Source organism: Eubalaena glacialis, chromosome 7 (assembly GCF_028564815.1).
Source record: "Eubalaena glacialis isolate mEubGla1 chromosome 7, mEubGla1.1.hap2.+ XY, whole genome shotgun sequence".
NCBI classification, from domain to species: domain Eukaryota; kingdom Metazoa; phylum Chordata; class Mammalia; order Artiodactyla; family Balaenidae; genus Eubalaena; species Eubalaena glacialis.
In genome coordinates, this window is record NC_083722.1 from 81,971,225 (window position 1) to 81,994,296 (window position 23,072).

A 23,072-nucleotide genomic window follows, 5' to 3' on the forward strand; every position below is an offset into this window, starting at 1 on the left:
ATATGTCTTGTAGATATTTCTATTTTAATATATGTAGATCCACTTTCCTCTTTTATCTACTGCAGTGTACAATACAGCGTGATGCCGTATTTTTTTTTTTAAACAAATCCCATTTAGTTGAACATTTAGGTTGTTTCCAGTTTGTCCCTATTGCAAATAATTCTGCTCCAAACATCCTTGTGCTTGCCTCTATCTATGTGCATGGATGTGTTCCCCTAGGGCAGACACTGTGAGGTAGAAATGCTGGGCCAAAGGGTACATATATTTTAAATTTTAGCAGATGCTACCAAATTACCCCTGTACCGAGCAGGACCCTATGGGGACTTCCTGGAACAGATTCCCTCCCCCGCCCCGCCATCCTCTGCTTTAGCTCCTCTCTGAAGTACCTAGATAATAGTATCCGATGCACATTTCCTGAGTTGTTTTACAGATGCTAAAACCCCCCACCAAATGGAAGGAATTAACTACTTGATGACCATGAGCTTGTAGCCCCCAGACCTACCGGAGCCTAAGGTTTGGTAATGTTAACTCCTGTGACACCGCCCTGATACCTCACCATCAACCAGTCAGAGAATTGTGTATGAGCTCATCACAACCCTGGGACTCCCCTCCCTCACCTTGCTTTTAAAAATGTTTTGGTGAAACCCATCAGAGAGTTTGCGCTTTTTGAGCATTAGCTGTCCTGGACTCCTTATATGGCACCTTACAAGAAACATTGCACTTTCCCTCACCACAGCCTGGTATCAGTAGATTGGTTTTACTGCGAGCTGGTGAGCAGACCCAAGTTTTGGTTCAGTAACAATTGTGGCACCCAACGTGGGGCCGTAGTCCTGAGTGGATGTCTCCCCTGTGGCACATCGTGCCCTGACAGGTAGCTCCCGAGTCCTGTCCAGCAGCTGTCTGAGCACCTGCGTCTCAGGGACAGACCTAAGCACTTGCCGCCAACTGGTGTTGGCCCACGGCACTTTTGATTTGTGTGGTGAAGGAAACAAGGCACTCACATCGGCGGGTTGAGACATCTTTGGTAAGTAATGGGGCTTGCGCATGACAACACCAGGGTGTTCTTCCCTATTGCATTGGTTTTGCGTATGGCAGAGCATTTGTTGGCATTTTCCCTTCTGGACTAAGGCTTGGTCATTTTGGCTTCATCTCTGATGGGGCATTGGTTGGGGTTCTCCCCTTCGGACTCAAGCACAGTCATTTGGCTTTGTCTCTGACTGATGGGGCATCGGTTGGGAATCTCCCTTTCTGGGGCTAAAGAACTGTGATGCTGAGAGACCATTTTGCATTGCTTTGGTTGGTTTGCTTGAGAGTTGATAACACCTGCCATGAATAATTAAGTATGGATAATCATAACTATTCTATCTCATAGTGCCCCTAGGCTGTATTTTGCAAAACTGGAAGATCTTCAGCTATACTCCCATAAATGAAAGAAAATGATTTTTTTAAATTGTAACTCTGTTTGGCCTCAGTACTCCCTGAGATCTAGAGAACAATGGCCCCTAATGGCTCTGCTATTATATCAAAGTGAGCCTTTTGGAATTGCTTTGGCTTTTATCTTGGGTGTGTGTGCATGAGTATTTTGGTACCTGAGTCCAAATCCTGTTCTCTCTTCCTGGTTTTGACCTTCATTAAAGGGTCTAGTAACTTGAATGCTGATTCATATTCCTCTGAAAGTGAGGCATGTGCATGTGAGTGAATAATATGTATTATTTTCTATTACTGTTCTTTGTTTAAACTGAATTGGGTATTTGGAAACTGAGGGGAAAAAAATCCCTGAAAATGGCCGTGATGACTAGTTTTTGCGTATGCAGTTAGGGGAAGCTTGTTTTCTGGGAGGAACTTGCATTTCTCTCCCCATGCCTTTAAAATGTAAATGTTCTGCCTGGACTCTCAGGAACTTATCTGATCTTCTGTAGTCCCTGAGACTGAGGGGAAAAAAGAAAGGTATTTTTAATCTGAAGCGGGAAAACTGTGAGATCTCTGGTTCTGTCTTTATGTAAAAATTAACTTGTAAATGAGCTCATTTAATTGACTTAAAAGTAAGCTCTTACAAATTAAATACTTCTAACTATAACAGAAACTGGCCAGAAAAAGTTTCAGTTTCACATGATCTAGGAAATATTCAATATGAAATTAGTATCTGATATTAAAGCTAGCTTAAACTTGTTCATTTAATCAATACAGACATGTCTTACTTTTATTGTTCCTAGGTTTACTAATGGCCAATAAGTTCATGTTATTTTTGTTACACAGTTTGTTAGAAAATTAACTTGCTATGAGTTTCATAAGTTATAAAATACAGGTAAATGAGTTAAGAGTTTTCAGGTGAACTTTTTTTTTTTTTTTTTTTGGAATAATTATGCTGTAGGTATGTCTATCTAAAATACTTTCTCCAGACTTTCGGTAACCTAAGTTTTGCTAAGTTAATTTAAATAACGAACATTCATTGTTCCTTAGTTCATTGAACATCTAGGTCATTTCAAATAGAGGTTATGGAATATGTTCATAAGTTCCAATCAGGAAGTGCTGGTATGACAGTTCAAAATTGCTTGCTTCTTGGTGGCACAGTGGTTAAGAATCCGCCTGCCAATGCAGGGGACACGGGTTAGAGCCCTGGTCCGGGAAGATCCCATATGCCACGGAGCAACTAAGCCCATGTGCCACAACTACTGGCCTGTGCTCTAGAGCCCGCGAGCCACAATTACTGAGCCCACACGCCACAACTACTGAAGCCCATGCGCCTAGAGCCCGTGCTCCTCAACAAGAGAAGCCACCACAATAAGAAGCCCGCGCACCACAACTAAGAGTAGCCCCCACTCACCGCAACTAGAGAAAGCCCACGCGCAGAAAGGAAGACCCAATGCAGCCAAAAATAAATAAATTAATTTTTTAAAAAAGTACACTGGAAATAACATTTTAAAAAATTGCTTGCTTCTTGGTGTTTGCTAGAGATTAAGATTTTAAATTATAATAAATGTAATTAAAGCTACTAAAATAATAAAGGAAATATTTCAGTATTCCAGGAAGATAGGATGTATACTTTCAGTTAAAGAAGGTGTGAAAAATGAAAATACATTTTTGTCAAAGGGGAGAAGAAGGTAATTTTATTTTAGAGCTGGTTGTTTCTGGATGTAAAAATAAGGGACAAGCTAATATGGGTACAGAAAGTTATGGAAGGTTTGTAGAAAGGGAGCCCTGAAAAAGGAGTTTTGTGCATGGTCGGACTGGGCTTAGATTAAATTTAATTAGGTAAATGGATTTTGTTATTAAAAGTAGGCTGGTGCAGGACTAGATTTGGTTTCTCCCAGTTAAGAGAACAAAGTTTTCTTAGAATGCCAGTTTTGGTAACAGATTGTATGAATTTCCTTGCCTTTAAGTGATCTGTATTTGCTTTTGAAATCTTTTGTCACTTCGGTTAAGTGAATAAATATTCACAGTGACCTTTGATCCTATTTGACCAAGTGTTTTGAAAATTTTTGATGTTTTTGACAAACTTCCTATCAAATTCTAATTAAAGTTCTTTTGACCTCAGCTAACTTTGGGATGCTTCAGAGGGCCCCTAAGTCATCTCAGAGAGAAATATTAAACTAACTAGGATTCTTTGGTATGTTAAATTACAGAGGAAGCATTGTCAAGTGACTGATAAACCTCCTCATATTATACTTTATAGGTAAATGTTATTAATATAGACATTCTAGAAATTTGGATATGTCCTGGTATAATGTTATCGTCATAAACCTAGTTATCTTAAAATATTCTATGTCACAGCAACTTGTTTATGCTTCTTTTGTGAATAACATTGTAATCAGATCTTTAACCCTGTCTTTTTAAGTATTGTTATTCACAGACAGTTAAGCTGATGCTTTGCAAAAATGCTTCATCTTCAAGAAGATTCATAGAAAAGACTTTCTGATGAGTACACGTTTCTGATAACTTACAGATCATACTGCTGAACTTGGGTAAGAAACTTAAAAAGTGTAATGGAAACTCTGATTTCATAAAACCTAGCAAAAAGGATTAGTTACATGGGATTGGGTAAACTCAAGAATGTGGTTATAATTTTTGGTTTTGTCTGAAATATTACTGGCTTTTAATGTGTTTTCCAAATGTAGGAGACCTTTCCCCTTAAGCTAATTATGATTTGTAGCAACTTGGTCAATTATACCTTTGTAAGTAGAATTGAAACATTTATCTTTTCTCTCTACCTTATTCCTCCAGAAATTGGAAAACTCTTTAGGTTCCCGGAAGCTTTATCAGGTAAATAAGGAAGGCTACCTCCTAACAGGTGCAAGAATCTCAAAGTGTTTTGGGGACCTTGGAAAGAGAGGAATTCACCCAAATCTGTAAGGTGAAATATGTGACAAGCCCTTGGTGTGGCTTTCCTGGCCTTTTAAAAGTTCAATCTGAAATTCCTTATGAAAAGTTCCAGCACAGCCAATTTAAAAGAGCCTGTATGATCAATTAACCAGACTTATTTTGTAAACAAAGTATTCTTAACTTGGCCATATTGATAAAAATAAGGGTAATTTTAAAAAAAGATTATGTTTCAATGGACATTATATTCTAGTTTTATTAATTGAGGTCAGTATTTACTGCCTAAGACTCACTTCCCAGATGGCGCTTTGTTGCTTTATTATTGTAAAGTTTGGTTGAGTTACTAAGAGGATACTCTAAGTTTGTTCCTGAAGCTCATCACAGCAGTCTATCTTTGGATGAGGATTGGATGCCCCATGACTTGCAGTTAGGGGATTGTGCATGCTGGAAGGGGAATCATAAAGGACTCTCTCCAACCTAGATAAAAGGACCCTTGTCCGGTATTTTTAACTAGCTCATGTGCAGTGAAGCTAAATGGAATTGACTCTTGGACTCATATTTTCCCACTTGAGAAGGGCCTCTGCATTGCACTGGTCTGTCAAGGGGATTGTTGACCCCAAAAGACATCCACACCAGGATGAGAAGAAGACAGCAGTGGTGAGCAGCTGACCCAGGAGTCTGGACCAGGCCTGTAAGACCTATCATACTAATCTAATTGAACTGTTTACCAAATGTTTGTCTCCCTTTCAACACTGAAAGTTATTGTTTTACTTTTAACCACACTGTTGTCCTCAGTGTTTATGATGGAAAGTAGAGTTGTCACAGAGTATAACTACTCATGATGTGTAACACTGCTTGCTTTAAGTCTGTTGCTGAAAGCACATGTACAATGGTTGTGTGACAATTGTGTATGATTGATAAAATGTATAGCCTGTATAATATTTCCCTGTTAACATACCTCTGAGCTATTTACTTTGTCTGATTAGTTTCCCCCCCAACGTGGATAACTGGGCAAATATATGTAAACAAAAAGTAGGCCTAGCAAGGCCTAGCACTGAGGAACATGATGGACCCAAGGCAGGTGTGGGCCACCATGGCATCAGGGGCCAAATACTTTGGTCTATCAAAAGATTTGCAGTCCAATGGCCAACAAACACATGAAAAGACGCTGAACATTGCTAATTATTAGAGAAATGCAAATCAAAACTACAATGAGGTACCACCTCACACCGATCAGAATGGTGTTCATCAAAAAATTTACAAACAGTAAATGCTGGAGAGGGTGTGGAGAAAAGGGAACCCTCTTGCACTGTTGGTGGGAATGTAAATTGATACAGCCACTATGAAGAACAGTATGGAGGTTCCTTAAAAAACTAAAACTAGAACTACCATATGACCCAGCAATCCCACTACTGGGCATACACCCTGAGAAAACCATAATTCAAAAAGAGACATGTACCCCAGTGTTCATTGCAGCACTATTTACAATAGCCAGGACATGGAAGCAACCTAAATGTCCATCAACAGAGGAATGGATAAAGAAGATGTGGTACGTATATACAATGGAATATTACTCAGCCATAACAAGGAACGAAATTGGGTCATTTGTAGATACACGGATGGACCTAGAGACTGTCATACAGAGCGAAGTCAGTCAGAAAGAGAAAAGTGTCATACAGAATGAAGTCAGAAAGAGAAAAACAAATATATATTAACACATATATGTAGAATCTAGAAAAATGGTATAGATGATCTTATTTGCAAAGCAGAAACAGAGACACAGATGTAGAGAACAAACATATGGATACCAAGGGGGAAGGGGTGGTGGTGGGATGAATTGGGAGATTGGGATTGACATATATACACTATTGATACTATGTATAAAATAGATAACTAATGAGAACCTACTGTATAGCTCAGGGAACTCTACTCAGTGCTCTGTGGTGACCTAAATGGGAAGGAAATCCAAAAAAGAGGGGATATATGTATACGTATAGCTGATTCACTTTGCTGTACAGTAGAAACTAACACAACATTGTAAAGCAACTATACTCCAATAAAAATTAATTTTAAAAAATAAATAAAACTTGCTTCAAATTAAAAAAAGAAAAAAAAGATTTGCAATCAAAAGGGGAAATGATGGAAAAATCTTCACATATTGAGGTATGGGGATGTCATTCTGGCTTATATATGGTTTAACTTAAACTTTACTGACCGGAGTAGCCTATTTTGTGGCTTATTAAACATACATTGTACATCTGGTTTGGCCATTGAGGAGGAGAATGCATTTAAAAGTCAAAATAGAATAACTTTTGTTCTGACATCCAAGATAAAGCTAGGTGGCCATTGTGGACGTGATTTCAGACATGTTTGTGTATTGCTGAGAACTTGAATTTTCTGAACTGTATGGGATTTAAGGACACCACCAGTCATTCTCAAAACAATATCTGCTAGCTGCTGCCAACTGCAACCTTATCGTCTGAAGGTCTCCTCTTATAACCATGAAACTTTTCCCTTAACTTTGAGAATAGTAGTGACAAGAGAGCTCAAGCTATAGATTCCCAGCAGAAGGCACTAGATTCTTTAGGTATATATTAATACCCCTGGAAAAACTGAAACCCAAATAAACAGAATAATTCAAAAGGCTGCTTGGTTACAAGATATTTGTAGAGAGGATGCACTCCATAACTTATTGTCCTGGTTGCCATATGGAACACGAAGACTCCTTTGGGAAATACTACAAGGGTGCATTTTGATCATTACCCTAATTGTGATATGTCTACTAATTTTCAAATGTCTGGGTGCTATGACAAAGCCATCAAAAACAGAGATAATGTTTTCAAAACAAAATATTGATGCTAAGCTTGGGACTCTAGAATTCATTGAAATGGAAGTCAATGACTTTCTCTTCTCTAATCCTGAAAAATTGACTTCACCCCTGTTCAGCAGGAAGTAGACATAGCAGTCATTGCCCCATTCTCCTCCTCAGGATTGAGGAGTATCAAAGAAAAGGGGGGAATTGTAACCAAGCAGGACACTGTGGGGCCTTCCCGAGACAGACTCCCCACCCCCCCATATCCTCAGCTTTAGCTCCTCTCTGAAGTTCCTAGATAATAGTCTCTGATGCACATTTCCTGAGTTGTTTACAGATGCTAAAACCTCCCACCAAGTCGAAGAAATTAACTACCTAATGACAATGAGCACATAGCCCCCAGACCTACGGAGCTGAAGGACTGATAATGTTGACTCCTGTGACACCTCCCTGTTACCTCATCATCAAGCAGTCAGAGAACTGGGCACAAGCTGATCACATACCCTGGGACCGCCCCCCTCCCAGCCCCACTTTGCCTTTAAAGATCCTTCATTGAAACCCATCAGAGGGTTTGGGCTTTCTGTGTGTTAGCTGTTCCAGGTTCCTTGTATGGCACCTTACAATAAACACTGCACTTTCCTTCACCACAACCCAGTGTCAGTAGATTGGCTTTACTGCGCGAGTTGGCAAGTGGACCCAAGTTTTGGTTTGGTACCACCTCCAGAATGTCTGTACCATTTCAAATGCCCATCATCAGTGTCTGAGATTACTGGATGGTCTCACCCACACTCACTCTAGGTGTTATGAATCTAAGTTTGGGTACTAAAAACTAACTTATGGTATTAGAAGTTAGGATCGTGGTTACCTTTATGGGGGGGTGACAGTGGTTGGGAGGGGCACGAGGGGGCTTTTGGGGTGCTGTTGACCTTCTGTTTCTTGATCTGAGTAGTGGTTACACAGATATTTTCAGTTTCTCAAAGTTCATTGAGTGGTATACTTATGATAGTGCAGTTTCTCTATGTATTTTTCAATAAAAAGTTAAAACTATTTCCTCCCTTCCCTAATCTGATAGGTGACAAAACAGCATCCCATGATCATTTTATTTTGAAGGTTGAACCTTCCTTTGTTGGTACATTGGCCTTCTGGATTCCTTCTTCTGGAATATTTTATTTCCAGGTCTCATGAGAATGCTTTACCTGACAGAAGAAACCCCTTTTCAGAAAGGGGAGAAGGGCCTTGACTTTCCCTGGGCACTGACTGTATGTGCTAATGCTCACAACAGCCTTTCAGGGTAGGTGCCATCCACCCTGTTTTATAGGCAAGGAGGCAGGGGCTCAGAGCAGCAAGGTGATCTGCCCAAGGTCATGAAATTGTCTGACTGCAGAGTTCTACCTTCCTCAATACCCTTTAAGCTGCTCATGTGACAGGGCTTGGGCTAACCATGCAACAGGCATGATCTCAATCCCTGCAACAGCCCAGTGAGGTAGCTATATTGCCATCCTATTTTACAGATGAGAACATTGAGGCTCAGAAAGGTTAAATAACTTGCTCAGCTCACCCTGTTAGTAAGTGGAGGAGCAGGGCTGAGCCCAGGTCTACCTGGCTCTAAACCTGTGATAAGACAGTGCTATCCAGTACAATCTTATACAGTGATGGAAATGTTCCATATCTGTGCTGACAGTATGGTAGCCACTAGTCGCACGTGACTGTTTACCACGTGAAATGTGACTAGTGCCATCGTGGAAATGAAGTTTTAGTCTTATTTTCATTAACTTAGGTAACCTACATTAGACAATCCGACTCTAAGGAGTGAGGTGGGGGAAGGAGAAGAGCTGCAGAGCACAGGCATAGATGACAGAGCAGCTGCCCCTGTGGGAAACCATCCAGCCCACCAGGAGGGATCCACTTGCAGAGGCCCTGACAAAGCCCATACACAACGAGGTCTTGGTGAGGGCACAAGAACCACACCCTGAGGAAAGAGCCAGGGCTTTGTAATCAGATGTAGCCTTAACAAGCCTCTTAACCTAGGACTCAGTTTCCTCATGTATAAAATGGGTATCTAAATAGGGCTGGTTTTAAGAGTGAATGAGAGAATACACAGTACCTGGCACATAACTGGCATTTGATAAGCTATTTAACAGTTGTACTATTATCACAACTATTATTATTGATCATGGGCTCACTTTTAAACTTTTAAGTTTTTTCATTATATAAAGGTAGAGCATATGCATGCTAATAATTTAAACAATGAAGATGGGTATAAAGTGTGACCTAAAAATCTCCAAATATTTTAATACCAAATCTCCCTCCCAAATGGAAACTGTTGTAAGTAGTTTCCTACCTGCCCACCCAGGAATCGTCTCCACTTCCATAAACATCGAGAACAATTCTGATCTCTCCTTTTGAAAAATGCAAACATGAAACGCACTCTTCTGTAACTTGCTTTTCTCACTTTACCAACGTCTTGAGGGCATCTTTCCACACAAGCACATTCAGTTTCACCGCATTATTTTACTGTTTGCACGATGTTTCCTGGTAAATGTCATTCCTAACTCTTTTTGCAGGTCCTTACTGGTGCACATTTAGGATGTTACCACTTATTTTGCTGTTGTGAGCATTTTACACATGTGAGCATTTTTACCAGTAGAATCCCTAGGTCAGCGGTTGGGGTATTTTCAATGGTGATAGATCTTGGCATATGTGCAATCTCATTTTAAACCTCCCAGGAGCACTGGACTCTAAAGGAATGTTCTGAAAAGACTCCTCAAGTCATGCTAATAATCACCCCTGGAATGTATTTGCTGGGTGGGTTTGGAATTTGAGAAAAGATGTTTTTCTTTAAGCAGATCTGGTTTCTAAAATCTCCTTGGCACAGGGAAGTGGACAGGGCCAAGAGAGGGGACTTTGTGAGGGGGCCCCTGGAAGTCAAGGAACTGGACCCCACTAATCCCAGCTCTGGCTGGCTGGGGGATCTGAGGATGAGGACTCAACTTCCCTGGGAGGCCAATCCTGTAGGAAGCAGGGCTTTGCTGCTTACGAAATCACACTCCAAGGGAGCCACTGAGCCTGTGGCTCGGGGTGGGGAAGGGGAGAGAGAGGAGACACCCACAAGGGCCTCGCCAAGGACTGGACAATGGCAGATGTCAGCCAGTGAAATCCAAATGGCCCACAAACGTAAGAAAAGATACTTGGCCTCTCCAGAAACCCAAGAAATGCACACTCAAGCAACAATGGAGTATTGTTTTTCACCTATCAGATTGGCAAAAATTAAAACAAAATGATACCTAGTGTTGGCGAGTGCTGGATACCTAACATGGGGAGATGGCCGTGCTGGTACACTCCTGCAGGGAGACACGTGCTTCCCAACAGCTATACCATTCCATTCCTAGGAATTTTTTTTAGTAACTGAACACATGCACAAACAAACACGGTCAAGGATTTGCATTTACCAGCACTGTTCGTACCAGTAAAAAAAAAAATTGGCAATAAGGTAAATGTCTAGATAGGGGACTGGTTAAATAAGCTGTGTTACCCCCATAAAATGTAACAATCTGTGGCTAAAATTGATGCTGTAGATCTGTGTTTACTAACATGGAAGATACCCACAACCTATATGTGAAAATCAAGTGGAAAAAAAACAGGTTGTAGAATAGTATTTGTGATTACCATTTTTTGATAACAAAATTGGTTAAGTGTATATTATTACATATGCACTGTTATGTTATAGGTTTAGTGTTATATATGTATGCACATATCAGTATGATATGTTTGCATGTTTAGATATTTGTATATGTGTGTATCTATATATGTATATTATGTGAATTTATGTGGAAAATGTTTGGAAGGATATGAATGAATATGTCCTCAGCGATTAAACTCAACTGGTAGGGAATTTTATTTACTCATTAATTTGTTTTTGTAATTCTCTGTGCTTCCTTGAGGGTTTTGTTTGTTTGTTTTTGCAATCAACTTGTGTTGTTTTTATCATAGAACAAATAAATTGTTAATATTAGCTTAGGAAACAAAGAAAGCTAATAACTCTGCTCTAACTGTATTAGCCAATCTAAATGCAATTATCCCCTCATACCGAGATGGTCCCCAGCTCTTGTCCACATTAGAAACCCCCTCTGATCCCAGGACTGTCTTTAATTACAATAATAAAGAGGAGGAGAATGATGATGTCCATTTATTGAGCACATACTGCGTGCCAGACACTGGCTGGTATTTCATACACATTCTCTCACTAGATCCTCACAGTGGCCTAAGACATAGGTACTCTCATGTCTTTGGATTTCCCAGGAGAGCCTGAAATGGGGACTTTGTGTAAGTGATTTGTTGAGGGAGAGCTCTCATGGGAAGTCTGTAAAAGAGTAAGGGAGGGAAGCAGGATGGGGCAGGAGAAGTTAAGCAAAGATGTTGGTTCAGCTCGAGTCTAGTCTCAGCCTGATCCCATGGAGAGCTCTGTACTGTACATGATACCACAGCATTGTCCCACTTTGAGACAAGGACACTGGGCTTTTATCCCCCCATATCAGTTTGTCATTGGCTGAGGCCAATGGGCAAGGATAACCAGGGAGATGGGGTCAACCTCCCAAGTATCTCCGGTGAGGCACCTCCCATCAGCCAAAGGCAATTGTTTTGAGAGGAGTGCAGCTGTCAGCAGCCACTGCTCACAGCAGCTGGGGGATGGGTGTGCTGGGCCAGTAAAGGGGATGTGGGTGATCACTAACCTCCTACATATTATTATTATCATCCCCATTTTACAGATGGGGAAGCTGTGGCTCAGAGAGGTTAAGTAACTTGCCCAAGGTTACCCAGCTAATAAGAGATGGAAGCAGGTTTTGAACTCAGATCTGAAGTCCTAGCTCTGAGCCTTAAAACTAGACTGCTGGTAATTTCATAGAGGGAAAGGGGATTGAGGCTGTGGGTGGGTACCCTCCCCTTATCCCCTGCCCCCAAGTGCCCCCACCATCTATTCCCTGTGCTTCACATTAGCATCTTGGCCGATAAGCAGTTCTAAGCTGGACTTTTGAAGAAGGGAGCCACAAAAAGCCTTTGTGTTCCTGCTGAGGTCCCCGAAGCTTGTGTATCGGTGGAGCTGGTTGCTAGGAGACGTTTCTCAAGAAACGTCTTTGGAAAATGAGCCCAGGCTGTACCCACAGCCCCAAGTTATTGCACCTGGGAGAGAGATATCCCAGCACGTGTTTCCCCCAAGGTATTAGGAATAGATCCAATTCCTTCTCCACCTGGTTCTTCCAGGCCCTAGCTCAGAGTGTATCCTGGCTGAAAACAGTTCCTGTGCCAGACAAACTCAGAATCCCGGAGAGAAAGGGCCCTTTGAGATGACCTGCCTGCCCTGCCCATTATATGAATGGGGAAACTGAGGCACAGGGCATTGAGGGACTCACACAATGAGTTAGTGGCAGGGTCACGACTCGTCTCTCTCATTACTGCATGAGGCAGCCCTCCCACCCCAAGCCCTGTATGGTGACACAGAAGGAACTCAGTATATGAAGACTTCGTACATTTCCCTTTATTAACCCTTGGGTTTCAAAGCCTTCTGGGGGCCAACTGATTACTTTGCTCAAGTGGAGAAGAGCAGCTGCATTTACTGGGCATCTACTATGTGCCAAACCGTGGAATAGGTGCTTCAGGGTCTTCATCTGCTAAATCTGACTTCTGGACTGTCTTAGGATCAGAGTCTACTGGTTGTTTTTTCTTTCGCATGTCTAGAAAACTTTGATCATTTACTGGACGTTGTGTACATGCATGTGTGATGTGTTGTAGGGACTCTAGGTTCTGTTTTCTTCTTCTGAAGAGTGTTAAATTTTGTTTTAGCAGGCAGCGCAATCACTGGTTGAACCCTTTGAAGTCCCATGGGTGTGGTTTTACACTTTGTTAGGGAGGAGCAAAGCCCGAGCTATTTCCCAAGCCTCCCTAACTTGAAAGGACTTGCCTCCAAACTCCCTCCTCTGAGGATCTTGAAAGATTTGGCTTTAAGCTCTGTTCGGGCTGGTTTAGAGCAGCTTTTATACTAGAGTATGATCCTCACTTCTAGGGCTTGGCCTTTCTCATGTCTCAGCTTGATGCCTGGGATTAAGGTCTGTCCAATGTCCCCCAGCACTGCGTGACCTGTAGTATCTCAGTGTGGTCTCAACCCCCTACCAGCTGCCCTCTGGTAAACCTTGGATAGTCCCACTCTGTGCATGCATAGCCCAGCCTTTGGGCAAGGACTTGTGGGTCCTGGGAGACCCTTAAAGACTTCTGGGGTCCCCTGGCTATGCAGCTCCCTCCTCTCCAGTGTCTTGTCCTGCACATTCCTTCTTTTGTTGCCCCAGTGGTCCCCTGTGCTCTGTGTGGGTTCCCTTGCACTGTGCCATGCTTGGGAAGCTGTCCCAGAATGAAAGTCCATGGGATGAGGGACTCACCTGTGAGTTTCCCTTCCCTCAGAATCACACTGCCTATGGTCCACTGCCTGAGAACAGTTGCCTTTTATTTTGTCAAGCGTTACAATATTTTGTGTTGGTCTGGTACCAGGTTCTCCATCATGACCAGAAGTAGAAGTCCAACTCACAGCTGAACACTGTCTCCCTATATTTATCTTGGAATGCTCATAAGGACCCTGAGAAAAAGGACTTGACATCCTCATTTAACAAGTGAGGAAACCACGGTTCGGATGGGTGCAGTAACTTTCCCAAATGGCAGAGCGGTAGAACCAAAAACTAGTTTTCTGGACTTCAGAGCCCATGTTTTGTCCCAGTACTACCCCTGCTTTCGGTGGGAAAGCTAAAACTAAATTTCACTGTCACCATCACCAAAACAGCGTTTTCTGAGCCCATTTATATATTTTCCTATGTCCCATCTCTCACCGTGTACCTTATTCCTGTTTCTGCCACTGACCCCCTGGTCTGGGTGATCATCACCCTTCAGATGGATGATTATAGTCATCTCCAAGGGGGCTTCCACTGTTTTCTTCCCAGAACACTTTTGCTGACTTACTTTCTTGCTCTACTGCCTTCAGTGGCTCCCTATGACCCACAGTGGCACTTCTCAAAATGCAGAATTAAGAACTGCACCTTAGGGAATGCTGTAGCCCACAGCTCTGCTCTTGAAGATCCACAGCGGGAAGTGTGAACATGTAGGCGCACTGCAGGAAAGAAACTTGTTTAACCAGACTTAACCCAGATTGCTGGCCCTAAAACCCTTAGCTCATCGAATCCCTACTAAAATCTTGTGGAACACACTGGAAAATGTTGGACCACAGAGTCAAGGCTAGTCTTTCTGTCTGCCTTTCCGTCCTTCTACATTTCAACCTCCTCTCTCAATTTCATTTCCCACAACTTCTTATCACAAGCCATGTTCTCCCCCATACCTGTGTATCCCTTCTAGCTATAAGAATGATATAAGCCTGCAGCTCTGACTTTCTATGAGGGGGGACTGGCCCCGAAATGGGATCAACCAAAGGAGAATGAAGCCATGAGGAAGAGAGGAACTAGGTTTTAAAGACTTAATTTAAAACCCTGGATCCAGCCTTGCCTGAAGCCATTACTCCTGGACTTTCTGCTATAAGAGCTGATAAATTCTCTCTTCTTCCCTCTTAACTCAGGGCTCCTGCAACCAAAAGAGCACTTGGCTGGTATATTTTTCCAACCGTCTGATAAGTTTTCCGAGATTGAGCACTACATCCTGTCCGTTTCTGCTCTGCCTCGGGACCGTGGTACTAAGGGTTGGGGTTCAGATGTTTCTTAAATGTCATGAGCCATTGTCCCACAAAGGCCACTTTTCTTGGTCCAGCATATGACTAGATGTTGGCAATGTGAAAGTAACTTCACAGTTGCCAGCTCTGAGTTTTCTCCTGGAGGATGGGGTTGAGGAAATGGGTGGGGAAAATTCAAACATGAGATATCCCACCTCCTGTGTTCACACCTTGGTGCAATCCCCTCCCTCTGAGTGTGGGTGGGACCTGTGACTTGATTCTAACAATAGACTGTGGCAAAGGTGATGGCATGTCACTCTTATAATTATGGTACTGTGTGTGTGTGTGTGTGTGTGTGTGTGTGTGTGTGTGTGATTTGCTAGCACGCACTGACAAAGAGATTCTCCTTGCTGACTCGATGAAGTGAGCAGACATGTTGAGATGCCCACATGGCCAGAACTGCTGGCAGCCTCTAGAACTGTGGGTGGCCTCAAGGACCTGAGGAGAGCCTCCAATCAACAACCAGCAAACATCTGGGGCCCTCTGTCCTACAACCACAGGAAATGAATTCTGCTAACAACCTGAATGAGCTCAGAAGCAGATCCTTCCCCAATCAAGCCTCCAGATGAGAGCCCAGCCTGACCAACCTCTTGTGAGTCTCTGAGCAGAGGACGCAGCTAAGGCAGGCCACGACTCCAGCCCGTGGAAACTGTGATAAATGTGTGCTGTCTGAACCTACTGATTTAGTAGTAATTTGTTACACTACAATAGAAAATCAGTACAATGGAATTTGGAGAGAGATCTGAGTTTTATTTCTGCCTCACTTGCCAGCAGTGTGACCTTAATGTGAGTCACATCACTGCTCCAAGCCCCTAGCTTTTTCCTTTATGAACAGGTGCAGAATTGGGAGAATTAGAGCTAATGCATGCAAAGCACCCAGCACAGGGCCGGCTTGGAACAGAGTAGATGCTCAATAAATAGCCGTTAAGAGTTATGCTTAATTTTCTTCATTCATTTTTCTAAATTTTCAGTACTTATCATGATTACTTTGATATATAGAAAAGATAATTTTGCTTCAAATAATAAAGGGGATTTACTTATCTAAGAACACAGAGCTGGTCAACAGTAGAGCAAGATGACCGCCCGAGAATCCCATGCGGGTCTCTTTCCCAAACATCCCCTTCCTCATACCTGGAGTAACAACAGCAGCAGCCCAACAACAACTACCCAAAGAGCCAGGCACCTCACCTGTACCAAACGTGCAAGGTGTTGTCATTATCCCCATTTTACAGATGGAGAAACTAGGGCTCAGAGAGGTTGAGTCACTTGCCCAACGTCCCACAGCTGCCAAGTGGCAGAGCTGGGATTTGCCTCCCACACCTGCGAGGAACCACCCAGTCCACAGCATCCAAACCTGGCTTGGATTCTCCCCAGACTCCCATGGGGGGTCTGGGGGACAACGGGGCTTTCTGGAACGGGGCAAGGGCAAGGAAATCAGCAGCAAGGCCTGGCCCCAGATCCCATTACGCCAGGGGAGATCGCGTTTCCCCCGATCTGGCGCCATGAGCAGGGCAGAGAAGCGGGCAGGCAGCCACTTCCCTGGTTATTCAAGTAGAAAATTACAGGTGCCCAGAATAGCCTGGGCATTCTTTTATTTATGAATAAGCAGCGAGTCCGTGGAGCTGGAATGGGGGCTTACATGCGTTTTTTCCACTGGCCATGTTCCTGAGATCTGCAGGGTTCCCTAGCTCTCTCAGGGGACTCTCTCACAAGGTGGGGGAACTAGCAGGATTGGGGTGTTTTCAGGGCACAGTCATGGGAAAAGGAGAGACCACCATGTCCTTCTTGCTTCTTGCTGTGTGACCTTGGGCAAATGGCTTAGCCCCTCTGGGACTTCATTTCTTCTGTAAAATGGGGTGAGTCCTAAACTTACAGAAATGTTTTACTTTCTTCTGAGCATAAAATTAACACTTGCTCATTGTCAACAATGTAGAAAGTGCAAAAAAAAAAAAAAAACCCACCACACACAATGACCATTATATCCCCCCATCACCCCTAATTAAGATAATCAGGGTTAACATTTGGTATATATCCTTCCAGTCTTTCTTTCTATGCATATGTAAAAAAATGACGGGCAGAGCCCAATACCTGAGCCCCTGTGCTCTAGAAATGGAGCTCTCACTTGCAGTCAACAAGTATTAGTCAACCAGTATTTATCAAGCACTGCCCCAGGCCATGGGGTGGCTTAGAAGCAGGTTACCTCAACACCCCCTGACGTTCTATTCTCCAGCCCTCTGCAGACAACCCCCAACCCCGAGCCACCTGAGGGGTTGGTGGGAGGGAAAGCCATTTTGCAGGTCTCAGACACAGATGTGAGGCCTGGAGTCTCCTGGCAGGACATCCCCCAAGCCCGATGCACAGACAGTCTGGCCTGGGCCTGGCTTGTTGACCCCTGACTCTCCTCCCTGGAGGGTCAGTGTGGGAAGCTGCTGCCCTCTCCCGGGGCTGTGTCTTGACTAGTTAATATGTGAAGTGCTGAGAAATGGCACCTGACACGCAGTGGGCGGTCAATATATCTTAGCTGCCTCTATGACTATGACATCATTATTATTCCTAGTTGGGAGCTAGACAGCCTGAGGCCGTTCGCTTGTGGAGACTGATTTGTACTGAACTTGAGGAAACAGCAGCTGAATCACTTGCAGGATGGAAGTCACGACAGCACTAATGACAGCCACTTCCTTTTATCGGGCACAGCACTGGGGGCCAGATGCTCTGCAGAATCATCTCACTTGCTGCCTACAGACACCACACTAAATGGTTATCTCTAGTCCCCATTCACGGATGAGGAGACTAAGGCTCAGAGGTGTTAAGTAACTCTCCCAAGGCCACACAGCTGGCAGGTGGCAAACAGGGACTTTATCCCAGGTTTGTCCAATGCAGGATCCCTCACCCAGGAGGCTCTGTTGGGGTGAGGAGGGCCTGGTCCCTGCCCCCGGGAGCTCACTGCCTGGTGGCAGAAGCCCCAGTTTGGAACTTTCAAGTTCCTTGAGTTTGCTGAGGGTTATGGGGAGAAAGCTGTGGGCTCTGGATTTAGGCTGCCTTTGTGTAGATCCCTACTCTGACATCTCCTAGCTCTGTCACCCGTTTAGGTGTACGGCATAGTAAGTGCTCAGTAAATCCAACTGCTAATAAGTTATCACTGATATTGTTCCCAGAGGACTTACTGAAATTCCAAGGGCCCCTGAGTGGCAGGCAGAACTGTGGCTCGTTTAGCTCAAGGAAACTTGGGCCTTTGCCCAGCATTTGGGGTTGGTTGCTTTGTGCCAGATAATGCTATCCTCAGTCTGGGCTGCTGCATACATGAGCCCCAACATGAAAAGAGGTGGCTGAACAGCAGGTGGTTCTGCCCAAAGACCCCCAACATGTGCTCCATCCACTCTACTTCCCCCTCCTGGTCTGAGATCAGCAGAATTTTTACAGCCAACCTTGTACTCCCAGAGAGAGTGCTGTTCTGAGCAGGTAGAGGGGTAGCTAGTGTGGTTTTAACAGGACCAGCCAGGCCATGATGACATTTGCCCACCTGGATCAGGCAGATACTCTTCAACCAGGCAGATCTTAACTTTCTGCAGCCTCTTTTTATGGGTGGGTACCTGGTAGAAACTCAGCCCAGAGAGCCGTGACAGGTTGATCTAGAGAAGCGAGGGAACTGCTGCTTCAGGGCTTGCTTCCTGGCTCTGGGAAGCACCGCCACACTGGGCCGTGATGCTGGGGCAACTCCGTGGCTCAGAGAGTGGGCTGTGAGACGGCCGCCTGCCTGGGTCTGATTCCTGGGTTCACTGCTGACCTGCTGTGTGACCTTGAGCCAGGCACCTAACCTCTCTGAGCTCAGTTTCCCATCTGTAAAATGGGGATAACAGTAATGCCGACTTCATGGGGTTGTTGTGAGATGGTACCTGGCACATAATAATTAATAATTAAATGGGATATTATTTCCATGAAATGAAGTTGTTTAAAGCCCTATGGGTCCCAGTTCCCAAACTGCTCTGTATGAGAATGAAGAATGAGACAAGTCACATTCTGCAGATTATATTTTCTGCAGCTGAGATTCTTGTCTCTGGGAAATGCGCTCCCTTAAGGACCTGACATGGCCATGCTCCCTCTTCTTGGAGAGTCTGCACATCCTCATGTACACAGAGCATTTTGTACCCTACTTCACAGAAACCCACCCATGAGCCTAAAAGTGGAATTTATCCCAAGGAAAGGACAAACGGTGTGCGCCAAAATACATCTAATAGGATGTGGTAGTACAAAAAATAAACTAAGTACCCCCAAATCAAGGATTGGTCAGGCACATTGCGGCAGGTCCCTATTAGCAGAACACGATGAACCCATGAGAAAGGAACTGACGGGAAAGGACGGGCGTGATCTATTGTGCAGTGTGGATAGCAAGTCCTAACAGATCTTGCTTATAACACAGGTGACAACATGGGCTGCAGAGTCTGAAAGGATTCACACCGCGTGTCAGCAGTGGTTATACTGAACAGAAGAATAATGGGTGGTTTTATTTCTTTGTCTTTTCTGTACTTTATGATTTTTCTATAATACAGTATTTGAATAATAAATAAGAAAAATTTTAAATTAGAGGAAGCAAAGTCCACTTTTTAAAGTGATAAAGATGGAGTGTTGTGGAAAGTTGGGAACATACAGAGAAAAAAAAACCCAATTCAAGTATTTCCTTCTCCTCATGCTTACTATCATCCATGTTTATGCATTAGCAGCCGTGTGCAGTCTGTTCCCCCATAGGAAGCACATCTGCTTGACCCTCCTCTCACTCCTCGGCCATCCGTGGAGCACAGGGGTCCGTTTCTGTTGCTCTCTCCCCCCACCCCCATCACCGCCTCCACCCCTGGGCTTCAGTTATCATCTCTTCGGAGGACACATACTGGCTGATGGTGGCAGCTCCACATCGCCAGCCCGGGGGAGCCGACCGACTCTGATCAGATAAAATAACAAAACAGAAATAGCAGCCCTTTGTTGAGCCCTTACAGTATGCCAAGTGCTGTGTTCCATAGGTTCTGTTATGAACCCATTTCACGTGTGGGAAAGCTGAGGTCAAGGAGGTAGCCAGGGTCACAAAGCTAGTGAGCAGGGCAGCCAGGAATCAGCCGAGGTTCTCCTGACTCCACTGCCCAGGCCCCTAATACGGCGCTAATACTGTCTCCAACAGGCTAACCTCAGACTTCCACGCCCAGCTCCTTGGCCTGCTTCCCTGGGCCTGTCACCCTGTGGCCTCCACCGTCCTCGCTCCTACAGCACTCACCCCTACCCTGGCCCTACCCAGCTTCTGCCTCTGTTTCTTCACCTGGAACCTTGTCACCCTCCCCTTGGCCCGGCTCACTCCTCCAGGGCTCTGTTTAGACAGCACCTTCTCTGGGAAGCCTTCCCTGATGCCCTTGCCCCACCTCCCAGGGTTGGGCACCCTCAGGCCATTCCCTCCCTGTGAGGGGGTGAACTTGGAGGAGCCCTGCTCTCTGCAGGAGACTGTCCTTACACTGCCCTCCCAAGGAGCTTGGCCTCCCATGGCTGCCACGTCCTTGCCCTGGGATGGTGGAGCCTTTGCAGGGCAGAAGGCAGGAAGCTTCAGCCCTTATGGCCAGTCCAAGGTCTGCATGTCACATCTGACCCAGACAGCCTTCTGGCTCAGCTCCTGCAGGTGTCTGCTGCCCCTGGGATGCAGGCCTGGGCTCTGCAGCTGGGAGGCTCCCGGCTGTGGGCAGAGCGGGCCAGGGGCAGAGGAGTGCCCGTAGGCCACAGTACCAGTGGGCAGGACTGGGCCAGCAAGGTCACCCTGAGACATTTCTCTCTCTCTCTCCAATGTTCACCTGGGTGAGGCGTCTCTGGAAAAACTGCCACTGGAACTTTCCACTGACTCTGGCCTGGCTCTGGAACGGCAGGATTCAGAGAGGGAGCCCGTGGTCATTTCAGGCCCGAGTCCCTTACCTGCTCGGGCCCAGACTAGACCCACAGAGAGGAGATGTCTGTAGCACGTGGGCTCAAAATAATTCCAGTGCCACCAGACCCTGGATATGGGATTTTGGAGCCCTGCTTAGGATTTTTTTTGCATCAATGTATGAGTGGATTGGCCTGCAATTTACTTTTCTTTTACTGTCCTTATTGAACTTTGATATCAAAATTATTTTACCATAAAATGAAGTGGGACGTGTTCCCTCTTTTTTTTTTTTTTTTTTTACGCTAAAAGACATTTCAAAAGTTCAAACATACTTGAAAACTTTTCAGACAACTAAAAAGTTGTAGATTTTGAAACGATCACTATTTATCAAAGACATATTTTTAAAGAGGAAAAACTGAAGGAGGCAAGAATATACAATGGACACGAGCAAGACAGCCGCCTTACTAAGTAGTGCTGGGAAAACTGGACAGCCACATGCAGAACAATGATACCAGAATATTCCCTCATACCACAAACACAAATAAATTCAAAATGAACTAGAGACCCAAAAGCAAGACCTTAAACCACAAAACTCCCAGAAGAGAACACAGGTGGACCACCACCTGACACGACCACAGCAATATTCCCCTGGTCTCCCAAGGCAAAAGAGACAAAAGCAAAAACAAACCAGTTACACCAAACCAAACTCAAAAGCCCCTGCACAGCAAAGGAAATCATCAACAAAACGAACACAACCCACTGAATGGGAGAAAATACCCACAAACGACATGACCAACAAGGGGTCAGCATCTAAAACATACAACAGTTCATACAACTTAACACCAGAAAAGCAAACAACACAGTCAAAAAATGAGCAGAAGACCTAAACATTTTTTTCCAAAGACAATATACAGCTAGCCAATGGGCACATGAAGACTCTCAACGTCACTAATCATCAGAGAAATGCACATCAAAACCACAGTGAGATAACACCCCACACCTGCCAGAATGGCCATCATCAAAAAGTCAACAAATAACAAATGTTGGCAAGGATGTGGAGAAAAGCGAACCCTCATACGCTGTTGGTAGAAATGTAAATTGGTTCAGCCATTATGAAAGACAGTATGGAGGTTCCTCAAAACTAAAAATATAACTACTGTATGATGGAGCAACCCCGCTCCTGGGTGTATATCTGGAAAAAATGAAGACACTAATTCGAAAAGGTAAATGCACCCCAATGTTCATAGCAGCACCATTTACAATAGCCAGTAGATGGGAGCAACCCAAGTGCTCATTAACAGACAAATGGATTATGGTGTGGGGTATATGTGCACAATGGAATATTTCTCAGCTGTAAAAAAGAATGAAATTCAGCTATTTGCAGCAACGTGGATGGACCTAGAGAGCACCATGCTTAGTGAAATAAGTCAGATGGAAAAAGACAAACACTTTGGGCTTCCCTGGTGGCACAGACGTTAAGAATCCGCCTGCCAATGCAGGAGACACGGGTTCGAGCCCTGGTCCGGGAAGATCCCACATGCCGCAGAGCAACTAAGCCCGTGCGCCACAACTACTGAGCCTGCGCTCTAGAGCCCATGAGCCACACCTACTGAAGCCTGTGCACCTAGAGCCCGTGCTCCGCAACAAGAGAAGCCACAGCAATGAGAAGCCTGCGCACCGCAATGAAGAGTAGCCCCCGCTCGCCGCAACCAGAGAAAAGCCCTCGTTCAGCAATGAAGACCCAACGCAGCCAAAAATAAAATTAAAAAAAAAAAAAAGACAAACATGATAATGTCACTTATATGTGGAATCTAAAAAATAAATGTATATAGCAAAACAGAAACAGACTCACAGATGCACAAAACCAGCTAGTGATTACCAGTGGGGAGAGGGAAGGAGGGAGGGTGCTGGGCTACACCCCTCAGGCCTGCAAGCCTTGCAGTTGCCCAGCCTCGAGAACGAAGAAAGAGCCTGGAGACAGTGACAGAGACATCAAAGGCTTACTGTGTAGGGGGTCTTACATGTCTGAAGCAAAAGGTCCTGGAGCGACACTCCAGCGTGTAAAGGATGCAGGCAGGCCGCGACAGCCATCTTTGCTATTCAGGGAAGAAGGCGGCTCACATTTATAGGGGAATTGACGTCAGGGTAGTTCATCAGTTACCAGGGAAACCAGCAGCTGGGACATATCCCTCACAGCCCCTCGGGTTAACGAGCATCACGAGGGCAGATGTTTCCCTTTAATAAGCTAGCAGGAGGAGCCGCTCTGGCCTAAGGATTAGATCAATCACGAGCTAAGG

The 23,072-nt window shown here is 44.5% G+C and overlaps 1 protein-coding gene across 2 annotated transcripts in view; it reads right to left on the reverse strand.

Annotated features, from left to right (window-relative positions):
• The window catches only part of FAM107A (family with sequence similarity 107 member A), a 66,578-nt gene extending 43,708 nt beyond the window's left edge, over positions 1-22,870 (reverse strand). The window contains exon 1 of one of the 2 annotated variants that reach the window (XM_061197095.1): positions 22,797-22,870. Coding sequence is in view for 1 of the 2 variants with exons in the window: in XM_061197092.1 (XP_061053075.1) it covers positions 22,797-22,866 (70 nt within the window). In the remaining variant the exon portion in view is untranslated. The remainder of the gene's footprint in view (positions 1-22,796) is intronic. The other variant, XM_061197092.1, reaches the window with a different exon arrangement.
• Between the last annotated feature and the right edge of the window lie 202 nt (positions 22,871-23,072).